This window comes from Stenella coeruleoalba (genome assembly GCF_951394435.1).
Source record: "Stenella coeruleoalba genome assembly, chromosome: 14".
Classification (NCBI taxonomy): Eukaryota; Metazoa; Chordata; class Mammalia; order Artiodactyla; family Delphinidae; genus Stenella; species Stenella coeruleoalba.
This window is the reverse complement of record NC_137160.1, coordinates 71926008-71949328: the sequence shown is the minus strand read 5'-3', so window position 1 is coordinate 71949328 and position 23321 is coordinate 71926008. Positions and strand designations below refer to the sequence as shown.

The 23321-nt window shown below is 45.2% G+C and overlaps 1 protein-coding gene and 1 pseudogene across 5 annotated transcripts in view; both read left to right on the top strand.

The window, feature by feature from the left end:
* Window positions 1-23321, top strand: part of SVOP (SV2 related protein) — an 83553-nt gene that overhangs the window by 36531 nt on the left and 23701 nt on the right. For 3 of the 4 annotated variants that reach the window (XM_079943584.1, XM_079943586.1, XM_079943587.1), the window contains 4 exons: window positions 11711-11774; window positions 15121-15246; window positions 17083-17211; window positions 19993-20066. In XM_079943584.1, coding sequence (XP_079799710.1) covers window positions 11711-11774; window positions 15121-15246; window positions 17083-17211; window positions 19993-20066 — 393 coding nt within the window. The remainder of the gene's footprint in view (window positions 1-11710; window positions 11775-15120; window positions 15247-17082; window positions 17212-19992; window positions 20067-23321) is intronic. The other variant, XM_079943585.1, reaches the window with a different exon arrangement.
* Window positions 21043-22968, top strand: LOC307197386 (guanine nucleotide-binding protein subunit alpha-12-like; annotated as a pseudogene). The gene has a single exon. The product of its transcript is annotated as a guanine nucleotide-binding protein subunit alpha-12-like (transcript).

The window sequence follows — 23321 nt, the reverse complement described above, 5'->3', positions numbered from 1 at the left end:
GATTAAAAGGATTTGGAAAGACCCAGAGGAGACTGGGGAAGATGTAGGATATCTCATAGGAAGGGAATTTCATGAAAAGAGGAAGCCGTAGCTGAGTCTGAGGAAGGCTAATGGTCCAGTTCAGGTAGCTTGTTAGACTGAGATACATGAGAATTGAAAACTGAGATGGGGCAGATAGACCGGGGCAAGCTTCTTAAAGGTCTTGAATCCCAGGCCAAAGGGATTGTCTATAGACAGTGGGGAGCCACTGAAAGTTCTTGAGCAGGAGAGGTACTTTAAAAGTATTAATCTGGCAGTGATGGGTTGGACAGGTTGGAGATAAGGAACCCTACTGCAATAATTGAGGAAAATTTTGCACAAGGACCAGGTGGTTTCTTTCTAGTTTATTCATTCATTCAACCAACATTTCTTGAACTCCTGCTATGACGTGGGCCAGTGCTACGTCCTGGGGGTACAGCAGTGAGCCAAACAGGCACGGTTCCTGTTACAGGCTGGCGTCCTGGGAAACAGACTGAGATAGAGATTTGTGTGCAAGAGGGGGCCAGGATCAACACCTGTGAGGGAGTGAGAAAAACGGGCACAGGCAGAGGGAGAAGCTGAGTGGCAATGCGATTGTAACAGCTGATGGGGGCCTCAGCCAATCCTGTAGGGGTTCGGAAGCTGGGATGGCTTTTTAGGGTTGTTCCAAATTGAGGCCTGGGGGCTGGGCCTTTGTACCCACACATCAGCCACCTTGGATGTGGGCTGTCCGCAAGGAGGGAACATGACCTTGGGGAAGTCAGCTATTTTTGGCCAAGGCAATTCCTGCAAGGGCCTCAATTCTGAGCTCTTAGCAGGCAGTACTCCTGGGACCGTATGCCTCAGCCCTGAAGGGGGAATCCAGGCGCTGCATCACAGCATCCACTACAGTCCATTCCCTGGACCCTTTGGATGTGCTCGCATCGTATAGTAAGTTCACCCCGTCTGGGAACAGCTCGTCCAGGATTCTGGTTGGTCTTTTCCCTGAAAAGACTTATAAAAGGATGGCTAGTGAGACAACCTACAGTCCCTGCTATGGCTGCTGGCCTCATGACTACAACCGATGTGTATTATTCTCTGCCCTCTGCCACCTATTCTAGATTCTCCTCCCCTTTGGCTAGTACCTCTGCTGATCTAGATGAGGCCCCTTGTTACCACGCCCTTCTCAGGTCATTGCTGCTGCCCGTCCATTTAACACCAAGACTGGGCAGGGGGATTACCAAGCGATGTCCCGTGTATCACCTAGGTACCCAAGTAGGTAACAGTAATCCTACCACCTCCTGAAGCTTAGGATCAATTCCTGGGACAGGATGATGACTCTCTTTCGTGGCTACTCATTTCTTGACACAAGGAACCCAAAGTCACTAGATGATAGCTGTTGCTTAAAGTTATTGGATTCTTGCTGCGTACACTGGTGGAAGCATATTCTCTCTGGGAACCAGGACCTCCAGACCCACAGAGCCTAGAAGATGCAGAATGGAGGAAGCACAGATCCCCCCAAGTGGGTCACTGGGAATGATGGCAATGAAGGCCACTTCTACTTCGACTCTTAGATTTCCAGAACCATGTCTTCTTTCTACACAGCACCATGTAATAATCATTGATTTAAGGGTATATTGTGTCCTAGAAGATAGTGCCTCATCCTCACAGGGTATCATCTCCAAGCTGACACCTCCACGGCACCTACAAAAGGCTGCTCCGTCACTCAGGCCAGCAGCTCCAGGGCGGCATGTTATGTGAAAGGACCAGTGGATTCCATGGTCATATACCCACTGCTGCATCTCCTTTGTTATGCATCGGCTCCCTTGGTCCCATGCACTAGGGGATCCTGTGTCAATGGGTCAAATACTTGGAAAGCCCTCAGATAATAATGCTGCCTGAGACCCTGTGGGCAGGAAAGGCAAACCAATACCCAGAATATGTGCCATTTCCGGTCAAGATGAATCACTGCTTCTTCCCAAATGGAAGATGTCCAATGTAAAAAGCTCGCCACCAAGTGACATGGGATGGTTCCACCCTGAGGGCTCCATGTTGGCCTCTGTTGCTGGCAGACTGGCTTTTTGGCAGCAGAAATGGCAAGATTGGCTCTGGTGGGTGAAGATTGGGGTGAGGCACCACCGCAGCCCCTGCCCTCCGAGGGTCAACAGCTCAGTGATTGACTTCTTGAGCCTCTGGAGGGTCACGGTTTGGGGAGGCTGGGAGAGGTGATCTCACAGGAGGATGCTAATACTGAAGCAGGGTGCTTGGATCATGGGCTCCAAAACCAGGCTCCCCTGGCCCTGTCACATAATAGCTGTGCATCCTTAGGCAAGTCATTAAGCCTTGCTACACCTCAGTTTTCTCATCTCTAAAATGGGGATAATAGCATACCTACCCCATGGGTCACTTAGAATGTTAAATGGCAACACATGTGAAGTACCCAGGACAGTGGCTAGCAGACACTCAAAAACTGTCAGCACGCAGCTCGTCTGCTGAAGGCTTTGGTAAGAGACTCAGGCATCAGTGAGATGGACGATGGACTCGGTGTATAATTATGGAAACAACAAATGTAGAGGAAAGGAGATGTGAGAACATGGACTTAACACAGGGACAAATCCAGACTGTCTGCCACTTAGAGGCTCTCAGTTCAACTCCATCCTTCCCTCCCTTTTTCATTATTGATCTTCCAGGGCTGTGCTCAGTAGGCATTTGACATGGACTCCTGGATCTGGGATGAGCTTAAAAACCACTGGAGCTTAAAGCAGAGGCCGTTAAGCCAAGTCCATTAATCTGGGCTGGCAGGGGCTTGTGGCCAATGTGCTCCACTTCTGGCCTGACTCCACGAATTCCTCTAGCTATAGCCACTGTCCCATTCATTCATGAGCCATTCATTGACTAGGGGACCATTTTCCCCTCATACTGGAAGGAATGAGATCACAGAGGTACACATTAAATTCCTCTCCCAGGGATGCTCGGGGAGATGGCAACAGAACAGCCTCCAAACAGCCCCCTGGATTTTCTTTCCATATGACGAAAGGGAAAGGAACCAGGGATTCAGAATGTGCACAGTGATTCTTTTTCAAGATGGTGCCATGAGAAACGCTCTTTTCTACGTCCTCTTCTTCCGCATTTTCTGGAAGTGTCATAAAAGGTATAAGAAATAAATCTTGAAGAGTGCTGGAAAGCAAGAAAAAGGTGCTATCAGCAGAACAGAAATTTTGAGGAACCTCTGGAAGACTGTAAGCAGATGGGATTCCAATGGCAGAATAACTAGAGGAGAGAAAAAAAAAAATCCCCTAAAACTGTGAAGGGAAGAGATCTTCAGGCAGAGAGTACAGGACACCAGGGAAATAAAATTAAGGACACAGAGCAGCTGGAAGGGCCTTCACCCCCTTACCTGATGTCGTGAGTGTTCTGAGCTTGCCTACCTGCTCCCTTCCCCCACACACCAAATGTCTTGCCTCCCCATTTAGCTGTTCATTTACTTAATGCTGCTATAGCCCTTCTGTCTGTTTATTGAGCTATTACTGCATTCCAGGCACATGACCATTTTAAACCCACAAAACCTTAAGACGTAGATATGATTACCTCCATTTTACAGGTAAGAAAACTGAGGCTTTAAAGCAGTAACATGTGTAAGATCACACGGTTAGTAAAAGGAGGGCAAATAAAAACCACGAACAAAATTACAGAAGAGGGACTTCCCTGGTGGTCCAGTGGTTAAGACCCAGCACTTCCATTGCAGGGGGCACGGGTTTGATCCCTGGTTGGGGAACTAAGATCCCACATGCCAGGTGGCGAGGCCCCCCCAAAAAAAAATTACAGAAGAAATATTTAGCCACCCAAGAGACTCACTGGTTCCCCAGCACTTTCACGCCAGCTATTTACATAAAAATAATCATGTCTTAATTATGCAAAGCTCTTATCTAGTTATAAAAATGGCTCCCCTAAGTTCATTATTTGGAAACATTTAGTCGAAGATATTTTTTGTGTAATTAAATGGAACTAAGAGTTTCCATTCATTCAGAAGGACTTTACCCAGTTGTGCTATCTCACAAAACCAAGTGAATAAGATTTTGCTATATAATTGTTAAAAGCTCAACAATCACAAGTCCTTATAATGTACTCAAATTTTTAGTATAAATACAAATTATATTATTAAAATTTTTTAATTGAAAAATTGTTTTTCTTTCAGTTTTATGGAGATGGAATTGACATTCAGCACTGTATAAGTTTAAGGTGTACCGTGTAATGACATAGATCTTGCAAATGATTCACACAGTAAGTTTAGCTAACATCCACCAATTCATATAGAAATTATATTGTTAATAAGGAACCCATCCCTCTGCCCTAATTTTTGCCTTTCTAACTCCTCCTCTCCCTTTATTTCTTCTTTCTTTTCTCTCTTCCCTCAGAGTAGGTGTTCACATTGGTCCTTGGTGATAACAGTAAGAGTAGTAGTGATGGTGATAATAATAATGTCAGTGGAGTGCTTGCCAGGTGCAGGGCCCATGCTAAGCTCTCTCTTCACACTACCTCTTCTTGTCCATTGGACAGCCCTACTATCCCCATTTTACAGCTGAGAAAACTAAGGCTCAGAGATCCTGAGGGATTTGCTTAAGGTCAGATGGTTTTTAAGTGGAATGTAGAGTTACCTTTTGCTTTGTAACAAACCACCGCAACACTTATGGCTTAAAATGGTAACAATTTATTTAATTCACGATACTGCAGTTTGGCCATTTGCTTGTTCTGGTCTCTGCAGGGCTTTTACTCTTGTGTCTTTTGTCTGCTGGTGAGTTGGATGGGGACTGGCTAGGCTACTATCGCCACAGCTGACTCACCTCTGCTCCACAAGCCTCTCACCTGCCTTCCCCTTTGGTAACCATAAGTTTCTTTTCTATGTCTCTGAGTCTGTTTTTGTTTCGTATATAAGTTCATTTGCACCTTTTTCTTTGTTGTTGTTTTTTTTTGCGGTATGTGGGCCTCTCACTGTTGTGGCCTCTCCCGTTGCGGAGCACAGGCTCCGGACGCGCAGGCTCAGCGGCCATGGCTCACGGGCCCAGCCGCTCCGCGGCATGTGGGATCTTCCCGGACCGGGGCACGAACCCGTGTCCCCTGCGTCGGCAGGCGGACTCTCAACCACTGCGCCACCAGGGAAGCCCTGCACCTTTTTTAAAATGCCACATATAAGCGATATCATATGATATTTGTCTTTCTCTGTCTGACTCATTTCGCTTAGTATGGTAATCTCTAGGTCCATCCATGCTGCTGTAGATGGCATTGTTTCATTCTTTTTTATGACTGAATAATATTCTATTGTATAAATATATCACATCTTCTTTATCCATTCCTCTGTCGGTGGACATTTAGGTTGCTTCCATGTCTTGGCTATTGTAAATAGTGCTGCAATGAACACTGGGGTGCATGTATCTTTTTGGATTATGGTTTTCTCTGGGTATATGCCCAGGAGTGTGATTGAAGGATCATAGGGTACCTCTATTTTTAGTTTGTTAAGGAATCTCCATAGTGGCTGTACCAATTTACATTCCCACAAGAAGGAAGAGACTTTAATCCAAGCAAAAGAGTTAAATGTAACTTTATCATTACAAACAGTACATTTTTGTTTTAGAAAATGCAAATAGGCACCGAAAAATAATAATCACCTCTAATTGCACATACTGCCTCACAAAAAATATACAAGACACAGGTTGGCACCAAGGCAGATGGTTTATTATTTCCAGGAGAGGGTGCTGTGTATTTCAGCAGAAATGCCACTTACCTTTGAGATGGAAGCCTGCCCTACCTGGCATCCTACGAGTGAGTGTTTTAGCTGCTCTTAAAGATGAATACCCCAGGTAGCTGCCCACCTGTTCTGCCTTGAGACCTGTCTCAGAAGTTGCTTCAGATTGGTGCCTAGAATAAGCTGGTTCACAAATCTGTCCTTGGCGCTGCTGTTTCCCCCAAAGACCAAGCAGAAATGCCAGATGGAGATCACAGGTCATTTCCTTCCCAGGCATGTGATCCAAATGGCAAACCTCTAACTGCCAGGTGCTGTAAATGCGGTTATTCGCAGTGGGTAGTTGTTTGTGCCCGTATCAGCTGCTGCTTGGCATTGCTAATTTCATCGCTTATTCTTCAGCTCTTCAGTGTGATTGTAATAATCCCCATACTTTGGGTGAAGCGACTCTTTCTCATCATGAACTGCTATAAATAATGGCCAGACGTGGGGCACAACAGTTACAGGAAAAGATGTTCCTTGTGGCATAGGTTGCAAAAACAAGAAGTTGAAAACGATCTAAGTATTAATTAATAGGTCACGGCTATTAAAAAATAATCTGGTGGCTCTACATAGATTACTATGGAAAGATTTCCAGACTGTCTTATCAGGAGCAGATCCTGACACAGAAATTCAAAAGCAAGGAGTTTCCTCTGGGAGACACTGCAACACATCCTCCAAACTGTCCCGTTCGAGGGACGAGGCAACTGTCATTTGTTAAGAGCTGCTCCTGGGAAGTTTGACTTCCTTGGCACTTCTGGTCTGCCACATGGGTTGGCAAAGCAAGCTTTAATGACCAGAGAAAGCACTCAGGGAAGAGGTGCGAGTGCTGGCAGTTGGAAGGTGGACTGGCATAGCCAGAGGTGGTGAGAATCGGGGCATTTGTATGGGTGGAGCACTGGCAGTATGCTGCATGTGTGAGCAGAAGGGAAGGAAGGGAGGGAGGGAGGGAGGGAGGAGGGGGAGGGGAGGGAGGGAGGGAGGGGGAGGGGAGGGAGAGAGGGAGGGAGGCAGGGGAGGGAGGGAAGGAGGGGGGAGGGGAAGGAGGGAGGGAGGGAGGGAGGGGAGGGGGAGGAGGGAGGGGAGGGAGGGGGAGGAGGGAGGGAGGGAGGGGAGGGAGAGAGGGGGAGGGAGAGAAGGGGGGAGGGGGAGGGAGAGAGGGAGGGGGAGGGAGGAAGAGAGAGGGAGGGAGGGGGAGGGGAGGGGAGGGAGGGAGAGGGGGGGAAGGAGGGAGAGAGGGGGGAGGGAGGGGGAGGGAAGGAGGGGGAGGGAGGGAGAGAGGGGAAGGGAAGGGAAAAAAAGATACTCTGTTGTTTAAATTTATTATTACTGTTATTATTATATAATTAATTCCAGCATATATTCCCCATACTGTACATTTCATACCTGTGACCCATTTATTTTGCAGCTCGAGTTTGTGCCTCTTCACGTCCTTCACCTAATTCTCTGCTCGCCTCCCCTCCCCACGGCCCCAGGAACCACCTGTCTATTCTCTGTACTGTATCTGTGACTCTGTTTCTGTCTTGTTATGTTTGTTCATTTGTTTTGGTGTTTAGATTCCACATGTGAGTGGAATCATACAGCGTTTGTCTTTCTCTGTCTGACTTATTTCTCTTAGCATAACACCCTCTAGGTTCATCCATGTTGTCACAAATGGCAAGATTTCATTCTTTTTTGTGGTTGATATTCTATTGTGTATATATATATATTGATATAAATGCCACATCTTCTTTATCCATTTATCTGTTGATGGACGCTTAGGTTGCTTCCACATCTTGGCTACTGTAAATAATGCTGCAATGAACATAGGGATGTACATGTCTTTTTGAATTAGTGTTTTCATTTTCTTCAGATGAATACCCAGAAGTGGAATTGCTAGCATATGGTAGTTCTATTTTTAATTTTTTGAGGCACCTCCATACTGTTTTCCGTAGTGGCTGCACCAATTTACATTCCTACCAACAGTGCACGAGGGTTCTCTTTTCCTTCATCCTTGCCAACGCTTATTCCTTGTCTTTTTGATGATGGCCATTCTGACAGGTGTGAGGTGATAGCTCACTGTGGTTTTGATTTGCATTTCCCTGATGATTTGTGATGCTGAACATCTTTTCATGCACCTGTTGCCATCTGTTATGTCTTCTTTGGAAAAATGTCTATTCAGTTTTAAATTTATATATTCATTTACATAGAAAAGGGGCTGGAAGGTTGCAAAGCAAACTGCTATTAGTCATGGCTTTGGGGAAGGGGAATGGAAGCAGGGGTAAGGAGGAAGAGGAAAATTCATCATACACTCTGTCTTCTTGCATATTGCTAAGTTATTTACAATGAGAATGCATTCATGTACTAATTCTGTGCCTAAAAAAGAAAAAAAGACTGCATGTTGTAAGTTCATTATAAAAACAAATCCTTGACATCTAAGGACAGGGTTAGCTTTGCCCTTAGAATATGCTACTGCACATTTTTTTCATGGTTAGTAATTTGATTTTAATTTGGTGGGGAAAATGTAAACATGCTTCCTATTTTATTATCAGTATTGATGTTTTAAAAATAATATAAGCACACCATTTGGAGAACAGAATAAAATTTCCGAGTCATTCATGGTAATCACTGTAATCTTTTACAACCACTGCAATTGGTCTCCATTCTCAGAGCTGAGTGAATGAAATTCCTCATGGTTTTTGTTGGAGAGGCACTTGTAGGACTATACATTGGAACAACTTTTTAGGAAGCACTTTGATGATATATATCAAAAGCCTTAAAACGTGTACCCTTTGACTCAAATTCTTTTACAGGAATATACCCTAAGGAAACCACATGCAAACAAAGATTTAAGACGAAGGATGCTTATTGAAGTATTGTTTATAATTGTGAAACCACCTAAATAGGGAAGCGAGTGATGGGCTGCATAATATAGACAGACCTAGGTTAAAATTTTGGCTCTTCTACTGACCAACTTACTAGCTACGTGATCCTGGTCAAATAACTTATCTGACACAGATATAAAGATGAAAATAGGGATTAAAGATAGACACACACAATGGGAATTATAATTACCTACCCCATTGACTTGCAGCATTTATTGAGTGAGATAATTCATGTAAAATATCTAGAAGAATGTTTGGGCACATAGTAGATCCTCAATAAAAGGTAGCTATTATTAAGGAAAATATGGTTCATGAATATGATAGAATATATGTGTGTAAGAGGATTTAAAATGTCATGGAAATACTATTTATAAAGTCAATAAAAATAGGGTTCAAAATTCTTGAATATGATCTCAGATAGGGGTTCAAACAGAGAGAAAGAGAGAGATGAAGAAAAGAGAGAGAGAAAGAGAGAGACAGAACACCAAAACAGAGAGGATTTACTAAAACGCACTGGGAAGTAAGACTAAATGACATTGACTTTTTCTCCCTGCTTTTCTCTACATAGAGTATAGCTGAACTACTAAAGCCCTAGCTATCCCTCTGAGGCTCCTGAGAATTCTTCCTTCTCTGGACAGAGGCATCTTTTATCATAACCCTAAGAAAGACTTTTACCAGTGATAGAACTATTTCTAGATCTTAATGGTATTGCTGAGGCCAACATTTAAAAAGATAGATGCTTTGCAGGGAAAGGTGTCATGGGTTGGGTTTCATAGAAGTAGACAGACTGAGGCAGAGATTTTTGTACAGGTAATTTATTCAGGGAATGCTCTCAGGAGGATCCTGTAAAAGAGTGAAAGAGGCAAGAAAGGTGAAGGGAAGAAATTAAGCAAGGATGTGGTTTCAGGTGACATCTAGACTCAGCTTGATCCCATAGGGAGCTGGAGTATTCATTGTCTCATAGGGTCTGTCCCATCTTGAGGCAGGGAATGAGCCTTTTGTACCCAACACTAGTCTTCAGCCTGCCCTGGAGAGAAAGGGCATAACTCCCAGATATCTCTGTGGCGAGGCCACTCCAATTACTCAAAAGCAATCCTAAGAGAGGGTTGCAGGTATGAGCTGTTAGAAGCAGCATCAGATAGATGGGCCCCATGATCTAGTAAAGGGATCCCAGGAGATCGAGATACACCACCTGCCTCAAAAGGGTTAATGGAAATAAGCCTCCCTCTACCCCTCCTCCCTTATGAGGAGCCAGGAGAGTAAGTAAGACGAGGTCATCTAGTAGCTCGGTTGTCTGGCTTAGGTGGGAGGTGAGGGGAAAGAGAAGGGCTTATCTTCCTAGCACAATGGAAGGGAGCATGGGGAGTAGTTTAGAAGTTTCCTTTTCTTCCCAGCATGCCCATTAGCTGAGCAAGTGAAAGGGAGGGGAGGAGGATGTGGAGGTAGATGGAGGAGGCAGCCAATATGGTTGCGACATTGGTTACATTGAGTAAACAAGTGAATTGATGGAGTAGATGGGAAATATTTTGAGGATAATGAGACATGGAATTCTCAATGTTGGAAAAGAAAATTGCATGGAAGAAGAAGAAATTGGAAATTTAAAGGTTAGAAAGAATCCTAAAGTGTTGGACTGGTACTGAAAATATCAGTATGAACTCATTGTTTTTAAAAATACATATACACAGGTATTGAAATAGATATAGATGTATGGTGTGCATGTGGGAAGAGAGAGAGAGCGAGAAATAGAGACGCCCAGAGAAAGGATGGATGAATAGATGATAGATAGATAGATGGATGGATGATAGATCTCTTAGCTGTGTCCACTGGGAGGGCCTAGAAGCAATGGGAACCCCCATAGCAATGAGCACACTGAACACTCAGATCTTGGTTTCTAAACACCATCTTCTGCCAAAAGGAACCAGGACTTCTTAGAAAAATGTCTGACCCCATGGTTGGGGCAAAGAAAGTACTAGATGAGCCTGGACATCTTTTTGTACAAGAAAGTAAGAAAGAGCTCAAGGAATGATGGAGACATGTCAAAAAGACATAGGAATCATCTTGAAAGGGCTTCCGCTGACCAGATCTGGGACAGTCTGAGCATCAAAATAATAAAGACAGTAATGGATTACAACCCATTGAATAAAACAGGAATCCGCAAGTCCATACTGATGAAATGAATGGATAGGTGGGTAGGTAGATAGATATATGGATGGATAGATAAATGAGACAGGAGAAAAGAAAGCTTACATTCCTTACAGTAGAATGTCAACCAGTAAATGTTGAAGGAGTTATGGAAATAATAAATACAGTTTGTCATCATAGTGGTGGTTGATTCAGGCAGAAATAGTCAAAAGATGGAATGCTAAAGCTGGTGAGTAGAGGTTCTGTGGGGAGCAGGATATTGACATAATCTCTGAATGTTCCCCCATAAAGTACTTCTTAATCACAAATGGAAAATTGATAACTTTAGGATGGAAATATCTATCAGAAAACTTGACCTGGTGATGAAAGTTAATATCACCAATGATGGGACTGCTTGATGTCATGTCCCCAGTGTGAGGCACTGGGAAGAGTTGAGCATCATTTCTGTGAGGTTCTTGCCAAGAAGACATGGGCTGAGTCTAGTCACAGGGAGACATCAGATGGACCCGGGATGAGGGGCATCCTGCCGTATGAAAGGCCCCTACTCCAAGACTATTCAGGACTTGAGTGATAGGGAAAATCTAAGGAACGGTTCTAGATTGAAGTTGCCCATCATCCCACCACTCTTTTTTCACCTACATTTACTGGGTTTTGGGGAATGCTCAGTGATAGTAGGTATTAAATTTGAGAATCACATGGGGTGGCGGGGGGAAGTTGGTTAAAAATGCTGATGCCAGGACCCCACCCCTGAGAGTCTGTTTCTGAAGGTCTGGTATGGACCCTGAATATTTAGCCATCATCCCCAGAAATCCTGATGTAAGTGGTCCACAGACCACTCTTGGAGGAAAGTTGGCCGAGAAATTCAGAAGACCATAGCAATCTTCCCACTCAGTCCCGACCTTAATGCCCTTTCTGTCTTTTGCATTCCCAGGGTGACGCTGTATGCTGAGTTCCTTCCCATGAAAGCCAGAGCTAAGTGTATTTTGCTGATTGAGGTAAGGAGGATGGTCTGGGATTCTGGATATTCCTCAGTCTCTGAGCAGGAGATTCCCAGGTTTCTTGAGCCATAGGACAAGGAAAGGGAGTTTAAGAAAAATATAACAGATCCATTATGCAAGGATTTAAATGGATCATGTATGTTGATTTCAACATGGTTGTTTTGCAATATGGATAAATTCTTCCATTGACAAGAAATTCAATCTACCACCCCTGAAAAAAAATGGTAGCAGGCAGGTAGTATGTCCTTCCTGAACTAGAAATGACTTTTATCTGAAAGTTGGTGCTGAACATTGTAGCTTGAGTGGACCAAACTCCTGCCCGCCTCACCAGATTGACTCGTGTCTTGTGTGAGATCGCTATTCATGGCCACGTCTGTGGCCAGTAGGCTGCCTTAAAACTCTCTTGGACCATCCAGTCCCTCTCAAGCCCTCCCTCTGCCAGGGTCCTGTGACCCATTTTCCAACCATGATCTGGAAGATCTCAGGGCAAATACATAGCTGCCCAACAGCCCTCCTCCATGCAGCGGCAGTATTATTTGTCCCTGGTGGACACTTAGGTCCACAGTCACGACTATCCCTAATCACCATGATTACATGACAATATTGATCCACAGCCCAACTTAACCATCCTGACTGTGTCTACCCCTGACCAATCAGGGTGGTAGTCAGCTGGTCCACACTGGTATGGATGAACCAGTTTAATATTGAAATGCATCTGCCAGATGATCCTGAACCCTGACTGGCCCTCATTGCCTGACACGCTGTCCTTTCTAAGGACTCCCTAGAGCTCCCCATGATGCAGCAACTAAAGTCTGGTGAGGGTTGGGGGAGGCGTGTGACCAGGGTTCATTCTGATTGGCCAATACTGTATGGTGTACACTCTGATTGGTCAGTTTATAAATTGTTAGCCATTTTGACTGTCCCTCTGGTTGTCAGCAATTGAAATGGACTGTGGTTACTTTAAGCGAAAGGGGATTTAGGAAGGCTCTTGGGGGCTCCCAGATGGAGAAGATGAAGGATGATGTTTTGGAATGGACAATGGTTGTAGACTCAAAGTTGCAGCAGGAAACAACATACTCACATTAGGATAATTTGAAGAGGGTTTCTTTTCTTTTTTTTTTAATTTAATTTAATTTTTTATACAGCAGGTTCTTATTAGTTATCTATTTTATACATATTAGTGTATATATGTCAATCCCAATCTCCCAATTCATCCCCCCCGCCACCACCTCCGATTTCCCCCCTTGGTGTCCGTACGTTTCTTCTCTATATCTGTGTCTCTATTTCTGCCTTGCAAACCGGTTCATCTGTAGCATTTTTCTAGATTTCACATGTATGCATTAATATATGATATTTGTTTTTCTCTTTCTGACTTACTTCGCTCTGTATGACAGTCTCTAGGTCCATCCACGTCTCTACAAATGACCCAATTTCGTTCCTTTTTATGGCTGGGTAATATTCCATTGTATATATGTGACACATCTTCTTTATCCATTCGTCTGTCGATGGGCATTTTGGTTGCTTCTATGACCTGGCTATTGTAAATAGTGCTGCAATGCACATTGGGGTGCATGTGTCTTTTTGAATTATGGTTTTCTCTGGGTATATGCCCAGTAGTGGGATTGCTGGGTCACATGGTAATTCTATGTTTAGTTTTTTAAGGAACCTCCATACTGTTTTCCATAGTGGCTGTATCAATTTACATTCCCACCAACAGTCAAGAGGGTTCCCTTTTCTCCACACCCTCTCCAGCATCTGTTGTTTGTACATTTTCTGATGATGCCCATTCTAACCAGTGTGAGGTGATACCTCATTGTAGTTTGGATTTGCATTTCTCTAATAATTAGTGATGTTGAGCAGCTTTTCATGTGCCTCTTGGCCATCTGTATGTCTTCTTTGGAGAAATGTCTATTTAGGTCTTCTGCCCATTTTCTGATTGGGTTGTCTGTTTTTTTAATATTGAGCTGCATGAGCTGTTTATATACTTTGGAGATTAATCCTTTGTCCGTTGATTTGTTTGCAAATATTTTCTCCCGTTCTGAGGGTTTGTCTTTTCGTCTTGTTTATAGTTTCCTTTGCGGTTTATAGTTTGCTTTTGCTTAAAAGCAAAAGCTTTTAAGTTTCATGAGGTCCCATTTGTTTATTTTTGTTTTTATTTCCATTATTCTAGGAGGTGGGTCAAAAAAGATATTTCTGTGATTTATGTCAAAGAGTGTTCTTCCTATGTTTTCCTCTAAGAGTTTTATAGTGTCCAATCTTACATTTAGGTGTTTAATCCATTTTGAGGTTATTTGTGTGTATGGTGTTAGGGGGTGTTCTAATTTCATTCTTTTACATGTAGCTGTCCAGTTTTCCCAGCACCACTTACTGAAGAGACTGTCTTTTCTCCATTGTATATCCTTGCCTCCTTTGTCAGAGATTAGTTAACCATAGGTGCGTGGCTTTATCTCAGGTTTTTCTATACTGTTCCGTTGATCTATATTTCTGTTTTTGTGCCAGTACCATATTGTCTTGATGACTGTAGCTTTGTAGTATAGTCTGAAGTCAGGGAGTCTGATTTCTCCAGCTCCATTTTTTTCCCTCAAGATTGCTTTGGCTGAAGAGGGTTTCATAAAGGGACTATTTATAAGGTCCCTGAAGGGGCAAAGGGAGAGAGTAATTAGCAGCCCAGAGAGAGACAGAGAGAGAGAGAGAGAGAGAGAGAGTTGTATGGCAAAGGCTCTTGGAAAGGAGCTGTGACCTTCAACTAAGGGATGCAGCCAGCGCATGACCACCCTGCAGAGAAGGAACCAGAGGAATAAGCACCCGAATCCCTCTTTCCTCCCCATCTTCTGTGTGGCTGCACCCAATGTGAAGCCAGAGGACAGGGGGACCGTGGATGCAGTCCATACAAAGAGCAAGGTGGAAAAGGAAGGAATGTGATTCAGAGAAACAGACAGAAGATATTCAGCCCCACAGGGGAGAGACAATTCTGATAAAGGATACCGGGGCACTGTTGGGCAAGGGAGATGGATGTGAGTAGACAAAAACCAATGTGTCCACTACTCTACTGGCCCCACACAATATTGATCATATTGATCTCCTTAACCAGAGCTGCCACACTGCACACTCCAGTGGGCACCATGCAAATATCATACAGTGTGGATGGTACCCTCAGGAGATAGACAACATGGAGACCCTGGCCCAACCATATGAACCACAGGAGAAGTGATGGCCATTCTGACTTTCCTGACCCCCAAGGACCCCCTTACCAACATGGATAACGTTGTCTACAATGATCCTGAAATTGCTCACTGTGTTGACCAATGCTGCCCCATTACTGACCCCCATTCTCCCATGCCAGGTGTTCTGGGCCATCGGGACAGTGTTCGAGGTTGTCCTGGCTGTGTTTGTGATGCCCAGCCTGGGCTGGCGTTGGCTGCTCATCCTCTCGGCTGTCCCACTCCTCCTCTTTGCTGTTCTGTGTTTTGTAGGTATCCTTTAAGACATCTCAGCCTTTGTTACTTGGTCTCCTGCCGTTCATTATATTTTGGTGGGGAGGGTGTGGAGGAGGGTACTAAAGCCACTTTTAAGATTATTTCTTTGAATCAGGAAATGAGACAAAGGTACAGGGCCTGGGGTGGGCCCAGTATGGGGTGTTGGGTTTCCTCCAGGCAGACACTGCTGGGATATTCTTGAGGGAGATATCAAGGGGATGGGGGATACCTTGCTCCCTCTCCCTGCACTACAAGAGCTACACTTAAGGTGAGTGTATTCTTAAGTTGCAAGTGACAAAACCCAGTTCAAACTGGCTTGAGTGAAAGAGACATATGAGAGAATATCTGGCTTCAGGCATGGCTGGGTCCAAGGGCTCACATGATCCTGCCGTCTCATCTCTGCATAAACTACCCCGCACACACAGCGAGATCAGACCACACGTTTATCATTTCATGTGAAGACCACATCCATGAAATGCTTTACAGCCAGTGGGCCCCAAAATAAGCCTGTAGGGAGGTAGGTCTCATCTATGATAAATAACATAATAATTACTGGTAATGACAATAGGTATTCATAATTATTAGTGTAACAGTGTAGCAGGCCCTGTGCCAGGCTCTTTATATGCGTTATCGTATTTAGTCCTCCCAATAACCACAGGAGGTAGGACTATGATGAACCCCTATATTAGCTAGGATGATACCAGCTGCTGTAACAAATAAAGCCGACACATTCAGTAACTTAACACAATAGGAGTTTATTTCTCATTCACAGAACAGTCCAGAATGGGTGCTTCCGTTTGACAGGTGTGATTCTGGGCCCAGGGTTCCTTCCAGCTTGTAGCTCTGCCACTGTCTGGGGCTTTGGAATCTTCTACATGTAGACTGAAGAAGGGCAGGTAGAGATGTATACTTAAATAACTTGGCCGGGAATATTCTGCTCTCGTGCCATTGGTGAAAGCATGTCACATGGCCATGCCTAGATGCAAGAGGTGCTGGGAAATGTAGTTACTGGCTGGGCAACCATATCCAAGGACAACTCTATGCTATGGAAAGGGAAGCATGAATTTTACTGGATGCTAGCAATCTCTGCTATATTCTCATTTTACTGATGAGGAAACTGAGGCCCAGAAAGGTTGATTGACTTGTCAAAAGACACACAGCAAATAAACAACAGAACTCATATGAACCAAATCTTCTGACTCCAAGTCTCACACTCTCTCATTTCACAGATTGCTGTTGCTTTGTTTTATGGAGAGATCTCTGTCTAGTCACTTGGGGTTGGGACTCTAGTAGGCCTAAAGGTCTTTGTGATTTCTTTCTGTCTCTTAGACTGAGTTTGCAAGACGATGCTGAACACAGGTGAGGTGTAGTTTCTTGAGAGATAGGGATAATGATGACGATGGTGAGAGTGGCGGACTGTTTTTCTTTTTTGGTGGCAGTCTTAATTTAGTTCAGCTGTCACCTGCAACTCAGCAGCACCGAATTACAGTAATAGCAACGGCAACAGGAACAGATACATTAACCCATTCCGGGCACTGTGCTAAGCACTTTGTTTGGATTATCCCATTTAAGCCTCTCAACAACCCTAAGAGGGAGGATCTCTTATTATCCCCATTTTATGGATGAGGAAATGGAGGCACAGAGAGGTCAAGTTATTGCTCAAGGTCACAGAGCCATTATAATCAATGGCAGTGCCAGGATTTGAAGCCAGGCTTCTGGCCCCAGAGCCTCCGGCCTTAAGGACTCCACACACACATGAGAGTGTATGGCTGTGACCGAGCATTCTGTTCTGCCCTAACTGGCCACGTCTCGGTCTCCTGTCCTCATAGTGGCTGCCAGAGAGCGCAAGGTATGATGTGCTGTCCGGAAACCAGGAAAAGGCCATCGCCACCTTAAAGAGGATAGCCACAGAAAACGGAGCCCCCATGCCTCTGGGGAAACTCATCATCTCCAGACAGGTCAGTGCCTGGCGGACTGACTGTGCATGTTGCTGCACGTGCTGGGAGCATGTATATGTGAGTGGGTGAGGGGTGCAGTGGGCAGGATCTGCAAAGGAAATTTGGCAACTTCAGTCTGTGTACTTTCACTGCCAAGTCCTAAAAGTACCACCTGGGAAGTGATTAGATAAATGTAATAGAATGTCCCATAATGGGTCCCGTAACTACTGCTTCAGTTTCATCTTTCAGCACCCATGAAGTCTGATTAGCAAATGTGATTGATTGGCAAAGGCTTGACAGTAAAATCACATTAGAAAGTGCCACGAAAGACTTAGATCCAAGACACCAAACTGCCCCTGTGTAGACATCCTTAATGGATGGTGCATCACTCCACAGGCAACACCATCAGGGAATCCACCACACTACAAACTGATGAGCACTTACTGCAGGTGCAAGTGGGGAGAAGGGAGCCAGATTAAGGGCTGCAGTCCCTGCCCTCAAGAATCAAGCATGTGGCTTAGAGAAACATCACAAATACCCTTAAGCAAACAACAGACCCTACAAGGAAATTATTATTATTATTTATACATTTATTTATTTATTTTTGGCTGCATTGGGTCTTTGTTGCTGCAGCGGGCTTTCTCTAGTTGTGGTGAGCGGGGGCTACTCTTCGTTGTGATGCGCGGGCTTCTCATTGCGGTGGCTTCTCTTGCTGCGGAGCACAGGCTCTAGGCCTGCAGGCTTCCGTAGTTGTGGCACACGGGCTCAGTAGCTGTGGCGCACAGGCTTAGTTGCTCCGCGGCATGTGAGATCTTCCCAGACCAGGGCTTGAACCCGTGTCTCCTGCATTGGCAGGAGGATTCTTAACCACTGCGCCACTGGGGAAGCCCTATTTTTTTTAAAATAATATCATTTTTCTGACTGTTTCTATATTAGGCAAAAAGAACTGAATGGAATTTCACCAGATTGAGAGGAAGTGCTAGGCAGGGTCTGACAACATAGAAACCAGGAGCCATACCCCAAATTTGCTTTGGGAAGCACGGGGTTGGGGTAGGGGGCATCCCAGAGAGTCTGGGGTGCAGGAGGCTCATTTAGTTGCCTTTGGGGAGGGACTGCATTCTCCCCCGTCCCTCCTGTGGGAAGATGCTCTGGGTGGAGAAAGCATACAGTGATTTCAGATGTGTGTTGCAAAGTGACAGCGGCTGGATGCTCCAGTTGTGGGCTTCTCTTTGGAAAGGAGCTGCTGCCGCAGGGGCCTCTCTGTGTTCCAGGGTGCCCGGCAGCGGGGCCTGTTTTTGTTTTTTTGTTTTTTTTTTTATGGAGGTCACTGGGGCAGGTGCGTAGCTGATGCAGCCAGGAGCAGCCAGGCCCAGAGAGAGAGTTCTCTCAGGTCCAGGAAGGCTGCAAGAAGGTGGTGAATCCCCCATCACCAAAAAGAGAAGAGAAGGATTTTCCAGAAAGCAGACCAATTCTCCAAAAGCCAATTTTTCTTGCCAATGTATGTTTACCAAAAACATGTTTTAAGGATTATTCTTTTTGAATATATTTAGTAAATAGGGAGAGATTTTTCCTATGTAATACTAATACATATATTAACACATAAGAATATATTTTTCCTGTGTTTATATTAATACGTATAATATATTCCTCAATAACTATATTAATGAATTCATTCTTAAGTATATTAATGAATGAATCTATTCTAAAATATAGTCAATAAATACAAACATGCTCAAATATATTCAATAAGCATATCAATTGTCTTTTTATTCAAGTATTGTCTTTTTATTCAAGAATATATTACAAAATATTTTTATTCACAAAGACAATATTCATGGGTAGATTAAACCACCTATAACCCATAATCTTTTTTAAAAAAGCTTTTAGCATGTTTAAATAAGTGAGCACTTCTCAAACCGCTAAGAATAATATGTTCATTAAATAAATCTAAGAAGATAATCTGTAGAATATAGATTCTCTGAATATATTTTTTAAATTATTTTTCTTGTTGATGCTTTCAAAAAAATTTTTTATTGGAGTATAATGGATTTACAACGTTGTGTTAGTTTCAGGTGTACAGCAAACTGACTCAGTTATACATATACATATATCCACTCTTTTTTAGATTCTTTTCCCATATAGGCCATTGCAGAGTATTGAGTAGAGTTCCCTGTGCTATATAGTAGGTCCTTATTAGTCATCTGTTTTATATATAGGAGTGTGTATATGTCAATCCCAATCTCCCAATTTATCCCTCCCCCCCCAGAATATATATTTTGAAATAGAACATTGTAAAGCAAAGATGTGATAAATTAGTAAATTATATAAAATTGGCAAGCGAGTCGTTTAGCTAATTGGTCTTTTGGCAAGTTGGCTCTTGGTGAATTGATTTTCAGCACATTAATTTCTGTTACCTTGACCTAGAGCTGGCTTTGGGTGGGGAGGGTGTGAAATGGCGGGAGGCATCTTGGACTGGTGGTTTGCTCCCTGGTCCATGGGATCGCCCAAGAGGCCTCAGAGGGGCCAAGCCTGAGGGGCCTGCTTCCCAGCTCCAGGATTCCAGGCTGGGGTGGGGTGTGGAATGTCTCCACCTCTGGACATCAATGAGTCCTGGCTGAAGGCCTCCCTGGGCTGGGGGGCGCTGAGTGCCGTGGATCTGAGTCCCGGGTTCTCAGGACCTGAGTGTCCTGCCCACCAGAAACCTCCCTCCCAGCCTCGGGTGTCCGCTGGTCTCAGGCTACCAACCTGTGCCCGCACATCCGCAGGGGAGGAGAGCAAATGGTATTCTTTGTCTTGAAACAGGAAGACCGAGGCAAAATGAGGGACCTCTTCACACCCCATTTTAGATGGACAACCTTGCTGCTGTGGTTTATATGGTAAGAGCTGTTTGTTGATTCTCGGGTCCCCCTCCTCTGCGCCCTGTTTTGGGTTTTCACTTGGAGGACAGAGAACTCTTCCATCTTGAGCAGCATTTGCAAAACTGAGCATCACTTTCCTCACTTCTGTGTTATCCTGTTATTATTATTTTCTTAGCCTTTTTAAAATTATTTTCTATACTATTATTTTCTTAGCCTTTTTAAAAATTTGACTCACTTTTTCTCAGATAAATGTCTTTTAAAGGGAAACTCTGTATACCTGCTTTAAGGAAAAATTTTAATTGCAGGCCATAGACAGAAGTCGCTTTAATTAATTAATTAATTCTTATTGAAGTATAGTTGATTTACAATGTTGTGTTAATTTCTGCTGTACAGCAAAGTGACTCAGTTATACATATATATACATTTTTTTTCATATTCTTTTCCATTATGGTTTATCCCAGGACATTGAATATAGTTCCCTGTATTACACAGTAGGACCTGGTTGTCCATTGATTCTATATGTCATAATTTGCATCTACTAACCCCAAACTCGCAGTCCATCCCTCCCCCAGAACTCACTTTTAAAGATAAAAAAGTGGCCCTCCGTAGCCTCGGGTTCTGTGTTCATGGATTCAACCAAACCACAGATGGGAAAAAAAAAAAAAAAAAAAAAAAATTCCAGGAAGTTCTAAAAAGCAAAACTTGAATTTGCTGTGCACCAGCAACTATTCACATAGCACTTACACTGTATAGGTATTATAAGTAATCTAGAGATGATTTAAACTATGTGGCAGGATTGTGTAGGTTATATGCAAATACTATGCCATTTTATATGAGGGACTTGAGCGTCCATGGATCTTGGTATCCACAGGGGGTGCTGGAACCCATCCCCCACGGATACCGAGAAGTGACCATACAGTAAAAAGCTAGATTGCGACTTCCCTGGGGGCGCAGTGGTTAAGAATCGCCTGCCAGTGCAGGGGACACGGGTTCAATCCCTGGTCCAGGAAGATCCCACATGCTGCAGAGCAACTAAGCCCGTGAGCCACAACTACTGAGCCCGCGTGCCACAACTACTGAAGCCCACGCGCCTAGAGCCCGTGCTCCGCAACAAGAGAAGCCACCGCAATGAGAAGCCTGCGCAACGCAAGGAAGAGTAGCTCCCGCTCGCCGCAACTAGAGAAAGCCCGCGCACAGCAACGAAGACCCAACGCAGACAAAAAAAAAAAAAAAAAAAAGTAGCTAGACTGATGGTTTGCCAGGGGACAGAACCACTGTATTTAAGAGCCAGACAGAGGGACCTCGGGACAGTGGCAGCGGACGCGGCCTGAGGGAGCGGCCGGCTGCCGCCTCGCCCGCCGCGGGGTCTATGGCCTCAGCAGCCATGTCCGGTGCGGTGCAAACCCTCCGCCGTTGCCTGCTGCCGCCCGAGGCCGACGCCGCCGGCGATGCGGCGCGACAGCGCGAGGCGCGGCACAGCGCGAGGCGCGGCACAGCGCGAGGCGCGGCACAGCGCGAGGCGCGCCGTGCGGCGCCTCGTCAGGATCCTGCTGCTGGGCCCCACGAGAGCGGCAAGTCCACCTTCCTCAAGCAGATGCGCATCGTCCACGGCCGCGAGTTCGACCAGAGTGCGCTTCTGGAGTTCCGTGACGCCATCTTCAACAACATCCTCAAGGGCTCAAGGCTTCTGGTTGATGCACGAGACAGGCTTGGTGTTCCTTGGCAGTATTCTGAAAATGAGAAGCAGGGGATGTACCTTATGGCCTTTGAGAACAAAGCAGGGCTGCCCGTGGCGTCTGCCACCTTTCAGCTGTTATGTACCTGCTCTGACCGCGCTCTGCAGGGATTCTGGCATCAGGGAAGCTTTCAGCCGGAGGAGGGAGTTTCAGCTGGGTGAATCAGTGAAGTACTTCCTGGATAACTTGGATCGGATTGGCCAGCTGAATTACTTTCCCTAGCAAGCAGGACATCCTGCTGGCGAGGAAGGCCACCAAGGGCAAAGTGGAGCATGACTTTGTCATAGAAAAAGTCCCTTTCAAGATGGTGGATGTGGGTGGCCAGAGGTCTCAGCGCCAGAAGTGGTTCCAGTGCTTTGATGGGATCACCTTGATCCTGTTCATGGTCTCATCCAGTGAGTACGACCAGGTCCTCACGGAGGACAGGCGCACCAACCGCCTGGTGGAGCCCATGAACATCTTTGAGACCATCGTTAACAACGAGCTCTTCTTCAACGTCTCCATCGTCCTGCCTCTCAACAAGATGGACCTCCTGGTGGAGAAAGTGAAGACCATCGGCATCAAGAAGCACTTCCCGGGGCTTCCCTGGTGGTGCAGTGGTTAAGAATCCGTCTGCCAATGCAGGGGACACGGGTTTGAGCCCTGGTCCGGGAAGATCCCACATGCGGCAGAGCAACTAAGCCTGAGTGCCGCAACGTGAGCCTGCGCTCTAGAACCCGGGATCCACAACTGCTGAGCCCGCATGCCACAACTACTGAAGCCCCCGCGGCTAAAGCCTGTGCTCTGCAACAAGAGACGCCACCTGGATGATGAAGCCCGCGCACTGCAACAAAGAGTAGCTCCCGCTCGCCGCAATTAGCAAAAGCCCGCGCACAGCAACCGAAGACGCAGTGCAGCCAAAAATAAATAAATAAAATAAATAAATTTGTATTAAAAAAAAGAAAGAAGAAGAAGCACTTCTCAGACTTCAAGGGCGACCCCCACAGGCTGGAGGATGTCCAGTGCTACCTGGTCCAGTATTTCAACCAGAAGAGACGGAATCGCAGCCATCCACCTCACCACTGCCATAGACACGGAGAACATCTGCTTTGTGTTTCACGCTGTGAAGGACACCATCCTGCAAGAGAACCTGAAAGAATATTATGTTGCAATGAAAGAGGATGCCCCTCACTCTTGTGGTCCTTGAGCAGCCTGGCTGGCCACAGGCCAGATCTCCCCGGTGTCCCGGAGCGGGTTTCCCGCATCTGTGCCCTCAACACCCGGCTCAGGGATGCTGTGAGGCCCGCCACGCCGCTGCGCTCTAGGCCAAAGGATGTGACACTTTGATGTTAGCTACTGAATCCTGGGGACTGGTGAAACTACTGAAAACCCCAGCGATCACTTTGGTATTAATGTGTAATGCCTAATAACACAGCTTGCTTTCTTTTTACAGAAACTATTCCTTCTCTGACACAGTGTAATTGAGGACTGCGTGTGTGTGTGCACGCATGCTCTGTCTTTAATGACAGAAACACAAAACCCGACGTCTTTGCAGATG